Source organism: Atractosteus spatula, chromosome 27 (assembly GCF_055471065.1).
Source record: "Atractosteus spatula isolate fAtrSpa1 chromosome 27, fAtrSpa1.hap1, whole genome shotgun sequence".
Classification (NCBI taxonomy): domain Eukaryota; kingdom Metazoa; phylum Chordata; class Actinopteri; order Semionotiformes; family Lepisosteidae; genus Atractosteus; species Atractosteus spatula.
Window position 1 is genome coordinate 10,694,611 of NC_142732.1, and position 16,717 is coordinate 10,711,327.

General features: G+C 53.8%; 1 protein-coding gene across 1 annotated transcript in view; it reads left to right on the forward strand.

The window, feature by feature from the left end:
- The window catches only part of smg6 (SMG6 nonsense mediated mRNA decay factor), a 91,905-nt gene extending 75,807 nt beyond the window's left edge, over positions 1–16,098 (forward strand). Inside the window, exons 16-19 of the mRNA XM_088906722.1 lie at positions 4,986–5,130; positions 7,186–7,397; positions 8,427–8,508; positions 10,629–16,098. Coding sequence (XP_088762848.1) covers positions 4,986–5,130; positions 7,186–7,397; positions 8,427–8,508; positions 10,629–10,759 — 570 coding nt within the window. The 3' untranslated portion in view covers positions 10,760–16,098. The remainder of the gene's footprint in view (positions 1–4,985; positions 5,131–7,185; positions 7,398–8,426; positions 8,509–10,628) is intronic.
- Positions 16,099–16,717: the final 619 nt, after the last annotated feature.

Here is a 16,717-nt window from a genome sequence, read left to right on the forward strand (position 1 = left end):
AAATTTGCCTGGACAGATAAGCAGAGTTAAAATAATAATTAAAGGAGCTGCCTCCCCTGCTTTGATCGGGGCAGTTAGTGTGAGAGCCCTACAGCCCTGACAGTGCGGTGACCATTAGGAGCAGGAGAGGCAGTCTGTGTGGATGTGGCCTTCGTGCTCTTCAGCCCGGCAGGGGGCTTATCTCACAATGGCAAAGGGACATGGGGGCGGAGGCTGACGTTATTTGCGTTCCTCAGTCACCCCCTTCCATGTCTGGCTCCCACGTTGTCCACCCGGACCCCCTTCCAGTCGCTGCCCCCACGCACGCACACACACGGACACACACAACCCCCCTCTCCCCTAGACAGGCGATCGCCCTGTTTGGGAAGTGACATCAGAGCCCAACGATGAGGAGAAACGTGCGCCCCTTCTGAGCGCCGCAGAGGACACACGGACACTCAGGGTGACGCCAGGCCCCGGAGTGCACAGGGAAATCGCTTATGGCCTCTCGGTAATAGGTAAAACAGGCCCCCGGGTTTAAAAAAAGAAATATAGCCACTAGAAAGACAAAAAAAAATGGTTCGACTTAATTGTTGTTCTGTGCTGGGCTCACTTCCTTACACTTCCTTATGCTTCCTCTAAGGCCTCCCTCCCAGCTGCCCTTGCCCTTGTGTCCAAAACAGATCCCGCTCCTGTCCCACTGCACTTTCACACTAATAAGCACATTCTGCAGGGAGCCGCGTTAACCCCTCTCCAGCCCCTCGTGTGCCCAACAGAGCTGGGTAGCACCGGACGCTGGGCGTTACTGGGGCAAGGGCTTTCCCACCCAGCCCGGCCCGTAGCCACAGCAACCCAGTGTCTCCCCCGAGCTAAACAGAGCCAAACAGGGTTATTAATAAGCGCTGCCGTCTTTGCTGCCTGGACAGAGCCCGGTTTTCCTGTGCGCGGGGCCAGGCTGGAGAGCAGCAGGATAGAGGAAAAGCCAACGTATCAGTGAGAGTGTCAGCGCGCCTCGTTAGCTCTGATTAACGGGGACATTGTGCTCTGTGCGAACGCTACCCAAACCCCCCCCCCCTCCACTCCTCCCCCATCTCCTCGCTGGGTGTCAGTGTCTGGCAGGAAGTGCAGGTCAGCTGTCTACGTGTCTGTGCGGCAGGGCTCAAACTGCAGGTCAGGGCTGGGCAGTCCGCAGGAAACAGCCAAGACATTCCGGCACAGAGGGGGCGGAATTAACCCCCGCACTGCCACTGTGGCGCGCGCACGCTCGGGCTGCCAGCGGCACTGACACGAGAGCGTTTGTCTTCGCCAGGAGAGTGGGAGGTGGCACGTTGCACACAGTGCGTGCAGGTAATGCACAGACCCACATATCGGACGGGTTTTTTTCCTGGAACGAGCACTGGGCCTGAGCCGCGCCATGCCACAGCACTTTCACATGCTCACACGCCAACTCAGAGGGCAGGACGCCGTCCCCCAGGGGACCGTGGGGGTGTGTTAACCCCTGCAGCGCCAGAGAGGGGGGCTGAGGCACTGTTGCCGGCCGTCCCCGAAGAGCTTCCACATCCTTCCAGTCAGACCGCGGCTTTTTGAGAAGCCCAGGCGTGTTTTTCTTTCCGGAAATGTGGGTGGCTGGGTCGGTGATGGCGCTCGACGGGAGAGCGTGTTGAGCTGTGGGAGCTGTGTGGGTAGTCTGTGACTGGGATTTCTCGAGCAAGGGTGTGTCGCCGAGGCCGGGGAAGCTCTGGAAACCAGGGACTCTCCAGGTACTGTTGAGCGCCAGAGAGGTCCCTAAGGCGGTGCCGAGTCCCCTGGGGGGGCTGGGGAGCCCTCAGTGTCGCCCGGAGGGACCGGACTGCTGAGCTAGAGCGATCTGCCGTTCCTCGCTCCAGTTTGAGAGTTTTAAAAAATGATTTTAAAGGTAGATGGCATAATATTCCCCCTCCCCAAGTGAAACGTTCTCTGCTCACGTTTGTCACACAGTCCTGCGCCACCCTGTGCACGCACGCACGCACGCACACACACACACGGTACTTGTGCTTGAGTCGCATTCCTAAAATACCAAGGAAGAATTGTGTTTAAATTTTGTTTACTCCTGTTATTCCACGACATCCTGGAGGGAGAGACGCTGCGCCCCCCCCCCCCCCACCCCCAGTTCCTGAGCCCAGTGTGAGTGAGTGTGTGTGAGCTAAATATAGCCTCCCGCCTCCCAGACTGGGAACAATGGGGGCTCCCACCTGCCGGAGCGCCAGATGGCCTTGCCCAGTGTGTGTGCCGGGGGGGGCAGGGTGTGCTCACGCTGGGACTGCGGCCATCGCAGGGGGGTCCCAGGACGGGCGGGCAGCCTCCTGACCCCACGCCAGCCTGGCCCCGAATAGCCATGACAGAACGCCAGAGGCACGAAGCAGAACGGCAGGAAGCGCGCGGTCTGGCGCGGTGTCGCCTGGGCTGGACGGGCGCACATACCTCCTGGAGCCGCTGCGTGGGCGCGCGGCTCGACCCAGCTAGGGAACGCTGTGTCCCTCCTCTGTACACCTCTCCATCCTCTCCTACTTGTGAGGGCTCAGTGTGGTGCACTAAGGGGCAGTAAAACACTGAAATCAGGCTCAGAGGGGGATGGAGCCGGTTTGGCAGCACTGCAAAGTCAAGAATTGGACATTCACTGTGGATCACTCCATCTCTCTCACATACTCTTTCCATCCTCACCCTCTCCCCGTATCCTTGCTCATTCTCTGTCTCCTCCTCCCCCCTCCTCTCCGCCTGTTAGCGTGGAAGACAGGCCACAGTGCCGCACGGGCTGCCATGTGTCTCCTCTCAGTCCCGCAGCAGAGACTTTGTTTGAAAGATGCGCAAACAGCGATCCAGTCCTCCTGCTTAATCTCTTTCTCAGTCCCTTCCTTCCTTTTTACCAGCACACACAAACACACGCATGCTGACACGCTGCTATTTTTGGGAAGTGCACAATTCCGGTTTATGGATTTATGAACCTGCACGAGTATCCTGAAGAATGGAAAAGGGAAGAGGGGGTAAAACAGAGGTCCCTTTCAGTTTCTGCTCTGTCACTGTTCGTTTCTGGGGTCTCGCGTGGATTCGGGGCTGTTAAATGAGGCCTCCTAAACTTTGTGAAATTGTTTTGTCACACCTGAGGTGCAGAGTCCAGCCTTCTGCATGAGCACCTGTGTCAGATCTGAGCTGTCCAGCACAGGTGTGCAGAGCCAGTCTGTAGCACAGGACCTGGGGGACGTTTCCTGTTTAATTAAAGTGATTATTGATTGAGTCCGTTAAGATGATCTATATCACATTATCCTCTGATGGAAGACATCCGATAAAAACCTAAAGGATTATAATCAGTGTTGACTAGTATAAAGGTTAAACATTCCTGTTACAACAGTGGGCTGTACTAACTGTACAGTACAGTACTACTGTAATTTAAGTCTATGGAATAGTCCTGTGCTTTAATAAAATACTGTAGCCACAGTACAGTGGGGGCTTTGTGAAGTAAAAAGGGGCAGAGTAGTATGGTGAGCGCTGTCAGGTGTGTGTGGGCTTCAGTAATGTCTCGTCGCAGTAGGTGAGCCATTGCTGTGGTCAGCAGGTGTTGAGGTCTTCCTTCAGAAAGGACCCAAGGGGCGAAACCCGAGACAATAGCCCCGAGCTGTCAGGAAATCCCCTTCTAAGGTTATTTATTCTTATACCGAAACACACCAGAAGAGAAGGCCCTGCAGTGTCTGTTGTGAATCAGACTGTTTTTCAGTAGATGGCCACTCCCAGCTGTGGGTTACTGCTTTCAGCCAAACTGCAAGACTCCTCAAGTGAAAGTTTTTAAAAGTTTAAAAGTTGTCTGTCCAGGCATTTCTTCCCTCCCTCCCTCCTCCTTCACTCTCCCCTTTCGCCATCTGTCTCTCCCTCCCTCCATCGCTCTCCCCCCCTCTCCCCGAGACAGGACAGTCCTCACAGACACACAGACACTCTGGTCTCTGTCGGGGAACAGCCTGAAGTCTTTCACGCAAGAAAATGGCTCGATTGCGAGGTCGGAGCTGAGCTCGGGAGATATCTGCAGGGCAGCAAAGCGTGTAGCTCGTTCATCTCACTTGGAGAGCTGTTGCCTCCTGTGATGTTTTAACGGCCCCTTTCCCTGATTGGAGTCAGGAGATCTTGGTTTTTTAACTCGTTTGCCCACAGGCTGGGCCCTCCCCCCCGCTGGTGTCGGTTTCTGTAGGTGTGGCTGCCCTCTCACCTGTTCACGCTGGACCTGAGACTCGGTCAGCCGGAGATAACGTTTTGAGCGAGCTCTTCCGCCGAGATCCACAAAGACTTCCGGTCTCTCCGCGTCGCACTGCCACCTAGAATAACAAGAAGCCGTTCTGGGAAAGCGCAGCGTGTCCGAGAGCACTCGGAGCAGCCGAGGAGCGAGGCGCAGAGGGATGAAGGAGTTAGATCAGTTTCCCGCTGAACAAGCCACAGCTGGAGCGCTCTCGCAGGGAGAACTGGGATAGCTGGGACATAGCATGGGCCCGGGCGCGGTGCAGGACTGGAGGGTTCCGTGGGAAGGGGAACTAACGTTGTCCGAAAGATTCTGTATCATTCTTCTAACAGTCTTTTTTAGCCTCTTTGCACATCAAAGTTTGCAAACCCGAATGAGGTAGACGGGCACGATCCTGTTGCCCCGGCGTGACATAATTTCTCTGAAACAGTGGAAAATGCAGTATAGGGCACAGGAGCTGCACTGGATCAGGAGTCATTTTTTTACTCAAAGGGCTGTCCGAGTGTGGAAGAGGTTTGTTGCTCTTGTTGTCAAAGCCAGTACCTTTTGCTTCTTTTCACAAGCCACTGGGTGAGATCCTCAGATCAATTAGCTGTTAGCAACTAAATGAGGTGGATGCGCCAAATGGTGTCTGATATATGTATATTGCAGTCATGCGAGTGTGTTTTCTGTGGGTGTGAAGATCGCCCAATTGACTTGCCAAAAGCCACACTGCCTGACGCCCGTGTGATGCATGACTGTCTTGCAGGAGTTGCTGCAGACCTGCCGGCAGCTGGAGATCGAGGTCACGCCCCTCTTCCTCGTCCCCGACACCAACGGCTTCATCGATCACCTGGACGGACTGGCATGCCTGATGGCTTGTGGCAGCTACATCCTGGTGGTGCCCCTCATCGGTGAGGACACGGGTTATCCCACTGCTCCTTGTCTGCACTGCTCCCTAGTCAAACACACATGCGGAGCTGAGCGTGCACAGGCGAGCACAGTTCTGCTGCACAGAGCCGCCCTTATCCGTAGCTGGTTTGGGGCTGTTGTGCAGGCCTCTCCAGTATTCGCTGAGAGGAGCGAGGGCCTGTGTGCTTCAGTGTGGCAGGGAGTGTGGGAGAAGGCAGTGCTGGCAGTCTGTGCTCATGGCTCTCAGGGCTGGTAAACCTGTGCCAACATGGCTGAGCTGTGGGTGGTCTGGCAGGCAGCACTGAGCCTGGAGGGATGGAGAAAGAGAAGGGCAGAGGAGAGGAAGCAGGGAGGAGAGGAGGAGGCTGAGGTGGGACAGAGCCGGGGGGAAAGGCTCCTGGCCACGCTGCAGAAACACAGAGCTTGGAGTGACGAGCAGCGACACTGCACAGCCAAGTCACGCCCCTCCGAACGCTGCCCTGCAATTAGCGCGATCCTCTGTTGAAGATGTTTAAAAATAAAAGGCTTTTATCAGTTGGCAGTGCGGGAGCCAGGGCTGCCATGGCCTGCACTGCAGCTCAGCCTGGCCTCCGTGTCAGATTCCCAGGGACCATGTGACCTGGCCCTGCCCTGCCTGTGCCAGCTCGGCGGGGGGGTGGGGTATGGGTTACAGCGCGGTCTCGGGTGTGGTGGGTTATTTCAGGTGGGCTCGCTGGGCCGGTGACACTGGAGCAGGGTGACACAGTAACCCTACACTTTGTTTATACCCCTGCCCTGAGAGGGAGGCATGGAGCAAAGAAGTGTGACAATAATATGAGACAAGGAGGGGGTGCCATCGCTGGGCAGGGCGTCTGGATGATGTCTGGACAGCGCGGGCTGGGAGCTTCCCCACCCACCTTCCTTTGAGCGACGAGAGGGGGATCCTGGGAATGCACAGGGTAATAGCCAGGGAATATTTGGAAATCTGGGGATTTTAGGGAAGTAGAGATTTTTTTTGTTCATGGGTCAGAGTGGCATTCACTACCCCAAGTGTTAATTCTTGCTCCTTTTCTTTCAAATTGTTTTTTTTAAAGAAAAATTGATTACTGAAAGGAAGTAAACCCTGTTATGCCTTCAGAGTAACACAAAACTGATTAAAACAAAAATGTTTAGAAAGTTCTGCTTGAAGGGCCTTAGCTCATGTACAGTAGAAATACTATATGTCCTGCCACTGCCACGGTCGCTGGTGTATGTGCTCCGGGGGAGTGGCACCGGCACTGTTTGCTCCCAGCGTGTTGGGATGGCAGTGCAGCAGCTTACCTGCCGTGCCAGCACGCAGGTGAGCTCACGCTTGTCAGAGTGCAGCCCAAGAAGGATCACAGCGGACAGGAGGCCCCTTGGCCCATCCTGGATCACCCGCTGGTCAGTCACAGAATTTTCTCCAGCCCTTGTCCAGAATCCCTTCGCGCTCCGTGTCTTTAACCCTGCTCCCTCAGCTTGCTGCCTCAGGATTCGAGCGCAGGGGGAGGAGGTGAGCATGGGACCAGAGCACAAAACATTACACTTAATTTGTTTATAGTAAAACAAAACAGAGGAAGGCCTGGCTTTCTAATGGGCCAGCTGCGATAGCTGCTATTGTACAGATACAGACGGAGTCCTTGCAAACACACTCCCTGCTTGTCATACCCGCTCTTGGGTATATGAAATACCACGCAGTTACTCATGCACAGACAGGACAGCCCACTCGCAGATACAGATACAGAAACACATGTGCTGTCTAAACACAGACGTACACAAATATGCTGTCTGCGCACAGACGTGTTGTAAGGACCGACATGGGCTATGAGCAGAATTGGGAGCTCAGACACGAAGACAAAACACTCATTGTGTTGTGCATCGTTGTGCCCAGTCTACTGTCATTACTATTTTCGGCAGTCTGGCCGGAGGTTCAGGACAATGGCCATTGTGTTTGTCTGGGTCAGATCACCTGCTCTGGCAGGAATCGGCCCTGTCTGTCCTTCTCCAGCCCCCCCCCATCTCTCTCCTGACTCTCCCTTCTCCGCCCCGCTGTCCCGCAGTGATCACGGAGCTGGACGGGCTGGCGCGGGGCCAGGACACGGAGCGCCGCAGTGGCAGCCACGCGCGGCAGGTGCAGGAGCGCGCGCGGGCCGCCATCTCCTTCCTGGAGCGCGCCTTCGTGGCGAGGGAGCCCTGCCTGCGCGCGCTCACCAGCCGCGGCAACGAGCTGGAGTCCATCGCCTTCCGGAGCGAGGACACCTCCGGACAGCAGGTACCCCGCCACCGGGGGGCACCGCTAGACAGCGAGGAGGGCAAGATGGGGACGGGCATTTGGAGATCAGGGGTATCGCACTTCCTTGGAAACCCGCAACTTCGAGTGGATCTGCAGGCATTGGAAGCTCATAGCAGAAGGGAAGGAAAATCATTGCAGTTCTTAGAAATAAAATTCTTGGAAGTAAATATAGATCAGATCACTTTCTTGGCCATATACAGTTTCTTGCATTAGGAATTTGTCTTTTCACATACCCCAGCTTGCTCTCCATGAGACACACAGACAGGGAGAGAACCTGGGGGTCAGAGCGCAGGGTCAGCCATTTATACGGCGCCCCTGGAGCAGTTGGGGTTAAGGGCCCACGTGTTGTAAGGGCCCGACGGAGTACGATTCCTCTGCCGGCCGCGGGATTCGAACCGGCAACCTTCCAGCCACAGGCGCAGATCCTGAGCCACAGAGCCACCGCACCGCCCCATGCGGAGTTTGGACCTAAATGTTCAGGTGAATGGGGGACAGACTGGTATGCCTCTCTAATACACAACATATGAATCCTGAATCTCACAGCAGACTGGAATCTCGGACATGGTTTAGCCTACAACTCCAAAAAAAAAATGAAAGATTGTAGAAAAAAAATGGGATACCTTCATAACGTGCATAGATTCCTATAGCAGAACTGCACACAGAGCTAACAGATAGTTATCCTGTACTTCCTGCACAGGGGTCTCTGAGGCCCCATGGTCTGCTCTGCAGCATTTCAGCTCTGCAGTCGTTTGGCAGTCCCAAAGCTGTGTGCTGTGTGTGTGAAGAATTGGCTGCCATGCTTAGATATGTGAGAAGAGCAAACTCCTGATGTTGAAAAATCATGCTGCCTGCAAAGTCTCCTGAATTCATGTGCTGAAAGGTTTACATGACGCTGGGCAGCTTTGCGCATTGCTTCCTGCTGAGGCATTTCCACAGGAGCAAACTCGTGTGGTGCGAGTCTGACCCCGTGTCACCTGTCGTTTGACCTGCCTGCCTGTGTGTCTGCAGGGGAACAACGATGACCTGATCCTGTCCTGCTGTCTGCACTACTGCAAGGACAAGGCCAAGGACTTCATGCCCACTCAGAAAGGTAATGCCACACTGCACTCGGAAAGCAGCCTGTACACCCAGCGGACATTTTCATATGGAGCTCATGGTGCTTTGCTTTCATTAAAACTTTTTTTTTTCCTTTCTTCCTCTCCATGCTGCATTATTCCATGAATATGCATTTATTTCAAGGGATTAAAAGACGCGCACAAGGTCTAAACCCATGCACAGTGTATACTCCTTGGCCCTCTGCTCTCCTTGAAATGAATGACCTTCACAGACTCTCAGCATCTGATGGAGCACGGCGTCTTCCTTGGTTGCCTGTAGTGGCTGAGGCATTTATCACGAGGCCCAAAAGCTTGGGTAGCATGTGCTGTAGCCTCATGGGAGCCTCAGGAGTGCTCTGGGTGCCTGCTCCAGCGTGCCCAGCACAGCATCCTGCAGCAGCACAGACTTGCGTCAGCCGTGTTGCATATTGATGCTCCTTGGCAGGGCAGCCTGGTTCTGCACCGATTCTTGTTCTGTCGTCTGGTCTCGTCTTCCATAGCTGGGTCCGGTCAGCAGGGCGACCCTGACCCTTGTGCATTTGTGTGGATCTGCTCTCTGTGACTGGTGTCCTGTCTGCTCTTTCAAGAGACTCAGTTCTCCTTCTTTACAGTGGTAATTAAAACCTTGCAGTGCTTCAGAGCCAAGGAGAGTTTATACAAACTGTTCCATCTCTCAGCTTCACTTGTGTACACCTAGCTGTGCTGCGCATGCTGTTTGCTTAGTTGGAGAAACCTTTTCTTTATCTGCTGCAAACATAACTCTTTAAATAGCCCTGCACAAATTATTCACACAGCTTAACAGAATCCACATCTGTTAAGGTTTTCAAAAATGCTACTCTCTGTTTTGTCAGCATTATATCACGCTCACTTCCTGCAGCGTAGTTGTGCACGAAGGAATGATACTCGGCACGCACAATAACCAGCACGGTGCTGGGGGACCTCCGCACTAACCAGCCAGGGGCAGGGCTCCAGTGGCCACTCCAGAGAGGCACTTGAGGCTGGACAGGTCTGAAAGAAGGAAGCAGGCTGCTCACAAGCAGGTTGACGATCTCTAGGCGTGCTTTGTGAGCGACTTGCAGAGCTGTGCCAGCCAGTCTCACCTGCCCACGTTGCGGGTGTGGTACTCTCGGCCTGGAGCGCCCCGGGCAGGAAGTGGCATGCAGTGAACCGCACGGCCTGCGTGCCGAGGAGCGAGGCCTCGCTCTGGTGAACCACACCGCCGAGGAGTTCCTGCCCAGGGCCCGGGCACTGCACCCTGCCTGTACTGTCACAGATACGCAGGCACAACAAACACACAGACGAGCTCTGCACGCACAACACTTCCTTCGCCAGCAAGCTCAGTATCGAGGCCAGGCTGAGAGGAGCCATGGCTGCAGCATGTGGCCATGTCTCTGCACTAAATGCATGTAAATCTACAGTAGCTCTGTAAGTGTTCGAGTGATGTGTATATATAAAAAGGCAGAGGTAGTTCAGGTGGGTAGCTGGATCAGCATGCATAGGCTGCAAAGGAACAAGTAATAGCTTTATTCAATGGTGAAAAGAGAAAAAAGGAAACAACGTTTCGGCTGTGGAGCCTTCTCACACCCGAAGAAGGCTCCACAGCCGAAACGTTGTGTTTGCTTTCTTTTACCATTGGTTTTACCATTTTGTTTTTATGCTTCTGTACTACTGCCTGCTGCCCTTTTCACTATCACTATCATACTATCACCCATCCTACTGCTTTGTCCACCTGTGTGAGAACTGGTCACACCAGGCCACGTTGTTTTAATTTGCTTTGTAACAACGAGATAGATGCAAACACACTGCCTGGACCCACAGGAGTGCAGACTCTCTGCCTCTCTGCAGTGACAGACCCCTCCCTTACACAAGTTAGGGCAAGGAATCTGAGCATATAAAACCCCTCAGCAGTTGATACTGGTCAATGCAGGAGGCTTTATCGTAGAGTTCTGCAAATACACTGAAACCCAGCAGACATTCTGTCTGTCCCCTGCTCTTCCTCTCCCTTGTTCTCTAACAGTGCAGACCTGATCCTTGTCAGTCCTCGCCGGTCTCTCTGCTGCCTTCTGCAGCTTCCTAGCTCACATCTCCTCTCTCTCTCTCCCTCCCCCTGGTCCAGACGGGCCGGTCTGCTTGCGCCGAGAAGTGGTCCTGCTGACGGATGACCGGAACCTGCGGGTGAAGGCGCTGACCCGGAACGTCCCGGTCCGTGACATCCCTGCCTTCCTCAAGTGGGCCAAAGTGGGATGAAAGGAGATCGAGCGGGCCGGAGCACCGCCTGGGAGAAGTTAACGAAAACGCAAAAGAAGAATCTAAAATAAATAAAGCTTCCTCTGTACTCAACATCAAAAGATCAGAACACGTGAATGAGAGAGAAAGAGAGAGGTAGGAGGGTGAAAGACGTAGAGGAAGGGAGAAAGAGATACTGAATTATTTGTAGAAGGTGAGAAAGAGAAGAGGTTTAGCCAGGAGGAAATGTTTGAGAAGGACGCTTAGTCTCAGAATTGCCGAAGTTTGGTCTTTCAGGGACAAACTGCATTTTAGCTGAGGAAGGGGGCTCACACTCAGCCAGGCTGGTGGTGTGATGAGGATGAGGGAGATGAAGGCTAGTCCGGGGCACCATAGCCACAGGACACAGGCTCTGACCAGCCACGGGACTGGCCAGAGAGAGGGAGTGCTGAGGGGAGGTGTTCTGTGGCTGGCGTTACTTTTCGGGAAGGTAGTGGAGAGGGACAGGGCAGACTGTCTGCTACTGCCTGTCAGTGAAAGCGTTTTTTATCGGCTAGATAGTTTTGGTGGCTCAAACTTTATTTTCCTCTTTTTATTTCGCTTTTCATTTGTTAGATTTTCTTTTGTTTCCTGCTGATTGACATTGCGCGTGCCTGCTGCCTTGTGAGGCTGGGAGGAGTCCTGGCCAGGAGGCCCCACTGAGGGACGGCTGTCCTTGCAGCCACACCCGGTCAGCCCCGCGTCCTGAGCTCGGTCCCTTCACCCTGTCGGAGACGGGGGGGTCGGGCTCGCGGGGGGGGCCAGCCTGCCTGGCTCAGAGGGGCTCTTTTGCGTAGAAAAGATCGCCCAGTACATTTCTTTACCTAATCCCATTTCAGTAGGTCAGTTTCGTTCGGACGGTAACCTCACCTGCCTGGGGTTATTTTTCAAAGTGAGCGTGTGAGAGAGGTCAGGGACACCCCAAGTGTGTCGCCATTCAGGCCACCCCAGCATTATCGGGCCGGGAGGTCTGCCGAGCGTTGCGTCACAAGCAGATTCGCTCCAGCCACTCAGCCGGCTCAGGTCGGTATCGCATCCCTGCGCTGTTTCGTTTGAAGTGCTGCAGATTCTAGTGATTCAGAAACATAAAGCCCTGACTCCAGGAGAGGGCAGGACTTGCTCCTGGCAGGGTCTCGTCACTCCCTTGTGGTGATGTCACTCCCTTGCTTACGCAGCCTGTAGGGAGTTCGTGATCTACTTCCCATTTCAGAAAAGAGTGTTGTCGCTCAGGGTGACCATCCATCGCTCTGTGCACACCTTTCACGGACCGGGCATTTTTCTGTTTCTTAATACCTGCAGAGCTCAAAAAAGCAAACAACCAGCATGGGATCTCATTGCTGATGAGGAAATAGAGGACATAGTGTTCAGATCTGAAGCTTAATTTGAATTATTCGTCAGTAGACCTTGGGTGAAGACAATTCCGTACGAATATCAAAGGCTTGTAGAAATCGGGAGACAGCATTAGGTACAGACCCTTTTCAAAATACAGTAATGAGCAGAAACACAGCCTCTGGTCTGTATGGGCTCCTCTGTCGTGTTTGCACTTCATATTGGGGCAGTTGCAGGTCAGGCGAGTGGGGTGACAGTGCAGCGAAGCTCCGAGCGCAGGGCTAGTCAGGCCAGGGGACTCCTCGAAGAGGGACAGCTCTGAAGAGACCGCCCTGGCCCTATGGGACCTCCTGTCCAGCGAGGGTGGGATGGCGAGTGAGAGAGCCACCCACCTTTGTGCCAGCGCCTTCTTGCCTCGCTCAGGAGCCGTGCCGCCACAGAGCGGGCTGCCCCCACGTCCGTGCAGTGTCGTTAGGGTTCTGGGTCTCCAGTGCACTCGGCCCAGAGCAGAACAGGACTCGGACTCCTACTGGACAATATGGCACTTCTGTTCCTTTTTCTGAGTCGCAGTGGGCCATGAGGGAATGATAACAGCCCCCCAGCAGGGGCCGTCGGACTGCTGAGGAGGTGGAGCGCCACCCAGGGGGTGGAATTGAGCAGACTGCAGATTTCCCAACGTCTCGATCCTGAGATCTCCTCCAACTTCCCGGCCTGATGGCTGTGTCCGAGCTGCGCCTCGTCACTGGAATAATCCAGCCGCTGCCTGGGATGGGGGGCCACTGCATGTCCCCCTGAACTTTTCTGACATTCGCTTTGAAACTCGCAGTGATGTGTGGACTGTGGCTTTTTTTTTTTGCAGGGGGGAATCTTGTTTTTTTTTTTGTTTGTATTGCATTTCTGTTCTGGATTTGTGAAGGGCTTGTGGCAGGAGGAAGATCCCCTGGTTGCTGGTTAGCTGTTGGCAGAGCCTGGGTCATGATGTGCTGAAGTGCAGTGCGACAAGCTGGGTATATAGTGAAATGAAGACTGGGTGAGAGGGAGGCCTAGCTAGACAGGCAGCACTGAGGCAGGCCCTCCAGTTGACAAAGAGTCTAAACTGATAGCGGCATCATCCACCACCCCTCGTTTTGCTCCCCCTCGTTTGTGTGAGAGTGTGCCTTTCTGGGGGGCATGGCCGCCCTGCCGTTGATCAACAGGGCGGACAGTCTGCACAGGGCCGCTGGCTGAGCTGCAGAACAGGGAGACTTCCTGCATGCTGAGCTCTCTGGGCACTCTGTGGTGCTCTGTCACAGCTAGTATAATGCGCGAATTCATGGCCACCCTGACTTGACCCCTCTCCTGCCCTGCAAGACTGGCCGCGCAGTCAGGAGGCAGACCCCCCCCCCCTCACCCTCACTCTGGAGGGTTCAGTGCCCTCAGTCGCAGCCACAGGAACAAAGCATGCCCTTATCTGCCTCTCTCCCCAGATACCCAGAGCCATCGTCGGAGAGCATTTCCGCCAAGTGTGCCACACATTTTTCACAAAAGAAATCTTCTAACATTGCAAAGTCAAACAGAAAGCGCAGTCTTACTGTGACTTCTTACAGCTTTGTCTGGATTTTTTCTAAGCAGCTAAAAACGCACAGGTTTCACGCCGAGTGTTTCAGAGCTTGTTAAGTACCGGGCAGTTGCAGGCGTTCAGTCTGTGCAGAGTAGAGGCGTCAGCGTGTTTTGTCCATCTACCTCTCTGTCCGCCTGTCTCACTGCCTGCCTCCCCACCATTACATCTCTGCAGGCACCTCTGCTCCTAGACACTGGATACCCAAGACCTTTGGCATTTGCTGGTCGTCCGTGTTTGCTGAGTGGCAGCAGGGCAGCGCGCCAGGTGGGTCAGGGAGGGCAGAGGCTCTGCTTTTTCTGAAATGGTCAGCAGTGTAGCTGGGCACAGCCTACCACCCTCGTGCCTCCCTGCCTGGCTGCCTGCCTTAGTCCAGCCCCTTCTCACTGGGCCCACGGGCAGGCAGACGTGACAAGAGGCTGGCAAAGAGTCGTGCTTCTGCTCATCCTAATACATCCCGGCGCGTGTGCTAATGGCTGACGGATAATTGCAGGTTATCTAATTGTAGCTCAGAGGGAGCTGTAAGAGTCCAGGACGATGTCACGCTGTAGCCAGCGGGCCCTGGCTGAGGTGGGATGGGTGGTGCTGGAATCCTGATCTGGTCCGATCCAGCACCATGCTGGGAGCTTATCCTGCTGTGGGTTTCTGTGAAGTTCTGTCGTGTGCATTGCATCGCCATGCTTCAGTTTTTAACAAAAACCCTTGATTTTAGTAATGGCTCTATGTAGTTTTAAATACTGGTTTCCCTTCTGTTGGAGTTTTTTTTTAAATCCTGTAAAGTAGATTTGGTTCTGTGCATGTGAGATGTCCTGGGGTGTCCTGTGTGTGTTTCTTTATGGCCCCTCTGCATTGTGAAGTTATGTTTCCACATAGTGTGTCTGCATGGAGTGTGAGAGGATGCATCTTTCTGCGTAGTGTAAATGTGTATCCGTGGTGCGAGTGTGAAGTTGCTGCGTGGTGTGTGTATCTGTGGTGTGAAGTTGTGTTTTGTGTGTGTGCGTGATTTGTGTATCTGTGGTGCAAGTGTGATTTTGCCACGTGATGTGTGTATCTGGTGTGAGTGTGATGTTGCCGCATGGTGTGTGTGTTTGTACGTGATGTGTGTTGGTGGTGCAAGTGTGATATTGCTGCGTGATGTGACGCGGGGGTGTGTGTCGGTGTAATGTGGTGTGTGTTTCAGTTGGTGTGCTGTGGTGCAAGGGTGTATGTGTGTTGGCGTGCTGTGGAGAGAGGGTGTGTGTGTGTGTTTCGGTGTGCTGTGGTGCGAGGGTGTGTGTGTGTTTCGGTGTGCTGTGGTGCGAGGGTGTGTGTGTGTGTTTCGGTGTGCTGTGGTGCGAGGGTGTGTGTGTGTGTTTCGGTGTGCTGTGGTGCGAGGGGGTGTGTGTGTTTCGGTGTGCTGTGGTGCGAGGGGGTGTGTGTGTGTGTTGGCGTGCTGTGGTGCGAGGGGGGGTGTGTGTGTTTCGGTGTGCTGTGGTGCGAGGGTGTGTGTGTGTGTTGACGTGCTGTGGTGCGAGGGGGGTGTGTGTGTTTCAGTGTATAAAGGGGAACAGTTGATTGGATGGGGCTCTTTGCTTTGTGCTGCAGTCTGCCAGGGGCCGGCTGGCCGGCTGGTCCAGGCTGTCTGTTTTAACTCAGATTGTGCTGACAGAATAATTGATCTGTTAAGTTTTGCTTGTGGGCCCAGATGTGATGTATGAGATGCACTGTAAATTCCTGTTGTTTTTCGCTCTGATTGACCCTTGAGTCAGTGCTGCTTTGCTGCTGCTTCCTTTTCATGGTGTGCGTATCCCTCCCTCCCTCTCGTAAACGATAACTGGGTCTCAGACAAAGGCGGCACTTTTTATTTTTATTATATTGATTTTTAAGGTTTTGTTGCTCATTTACATTTACAAAGTGTGGGAATCAGTGTTTCAGTGTTATACTCCATGACCCGGGCAGTGGGTGCGTGCGTGTGTGTGTGAGCCCAGGACAGTGTTGCGTTAGTGTGCGTGGTTGGACAGGGCAGTGTATGCATGTGCTTCTGTGTGGCCAGTGTGTGTGGCTGGGGAAGTGTGCGAGTGTGTGTGTGGACAGGGCGGTGTGTGTGGTCAGGGCAGCGAGTGTTAGTGTGTGTGTGGGTGAGGAAGTGACTGTGTGTGTGTGGATGAGGTTGTGTGAGCACTAGGGTGTGTGTGTGTGCGCGTGCATGTGGCTGGGCAGTGTGGTAGCAGGGAGTGGCAGGCAGTGGGCAGAGGGCTGTTGATGGTTTAACCCAGAATGCTGTCAGTGTTTCAGCACTGCCACCCAGCCAACCAGCACCTGGAATGTAACTGTTGTCCTGGTTTAAAGTAAAAATAAATGTTTTATGTTTCTTTGCTTTGTTCAATAAATAGTTTGGCTTTTTTAAAAAAATAAAGTGTTATGGTTTTTATTTACTCCTTTATTTAAAAAGATAGTAAAAGCTGGCAACTAGAAATCCCCAGTAGTTTGTGTTTGTTGTTCTGGGTTTGTATCTCTGCCTTTGTAATCGGACAGTGTTTGCTTTGTCTTTCCTTTGATCCTTTCAGGCCTGGTCTGCAGGTCTTGTGGGGATGCACAGCTGGAACTTGAACTGGTGAACCCCCATTCACACACTCACACACCTTTGCACACGTGCGCACACACAGGCACACAAACAAACACCTTTGCACGCGTGCGCACACACAGACACACATACAAACACCTTTGCATGCGTGCGCACACACAGACAAAAAAACAAACACCTTTGCACGCGTGCGCACACACAGGCACACAAACACCTTTGCACGCGTGCGCACACACAGGCACACAAACAAACACCTTTGCACGCGTGCGCACACACAGGCACACAAACAAACACCTTTGCACGCGTGCGCACACACAGGCACACCCACAAACACCTTTGCACGCGTGTGCATATACATACAACTGTGAATGCACGCACACGCATAGACACAGACACACACCCCTGCGCGCACATGCACAAATTGGGACAGTCTAGGAGAACTGGAAACTTT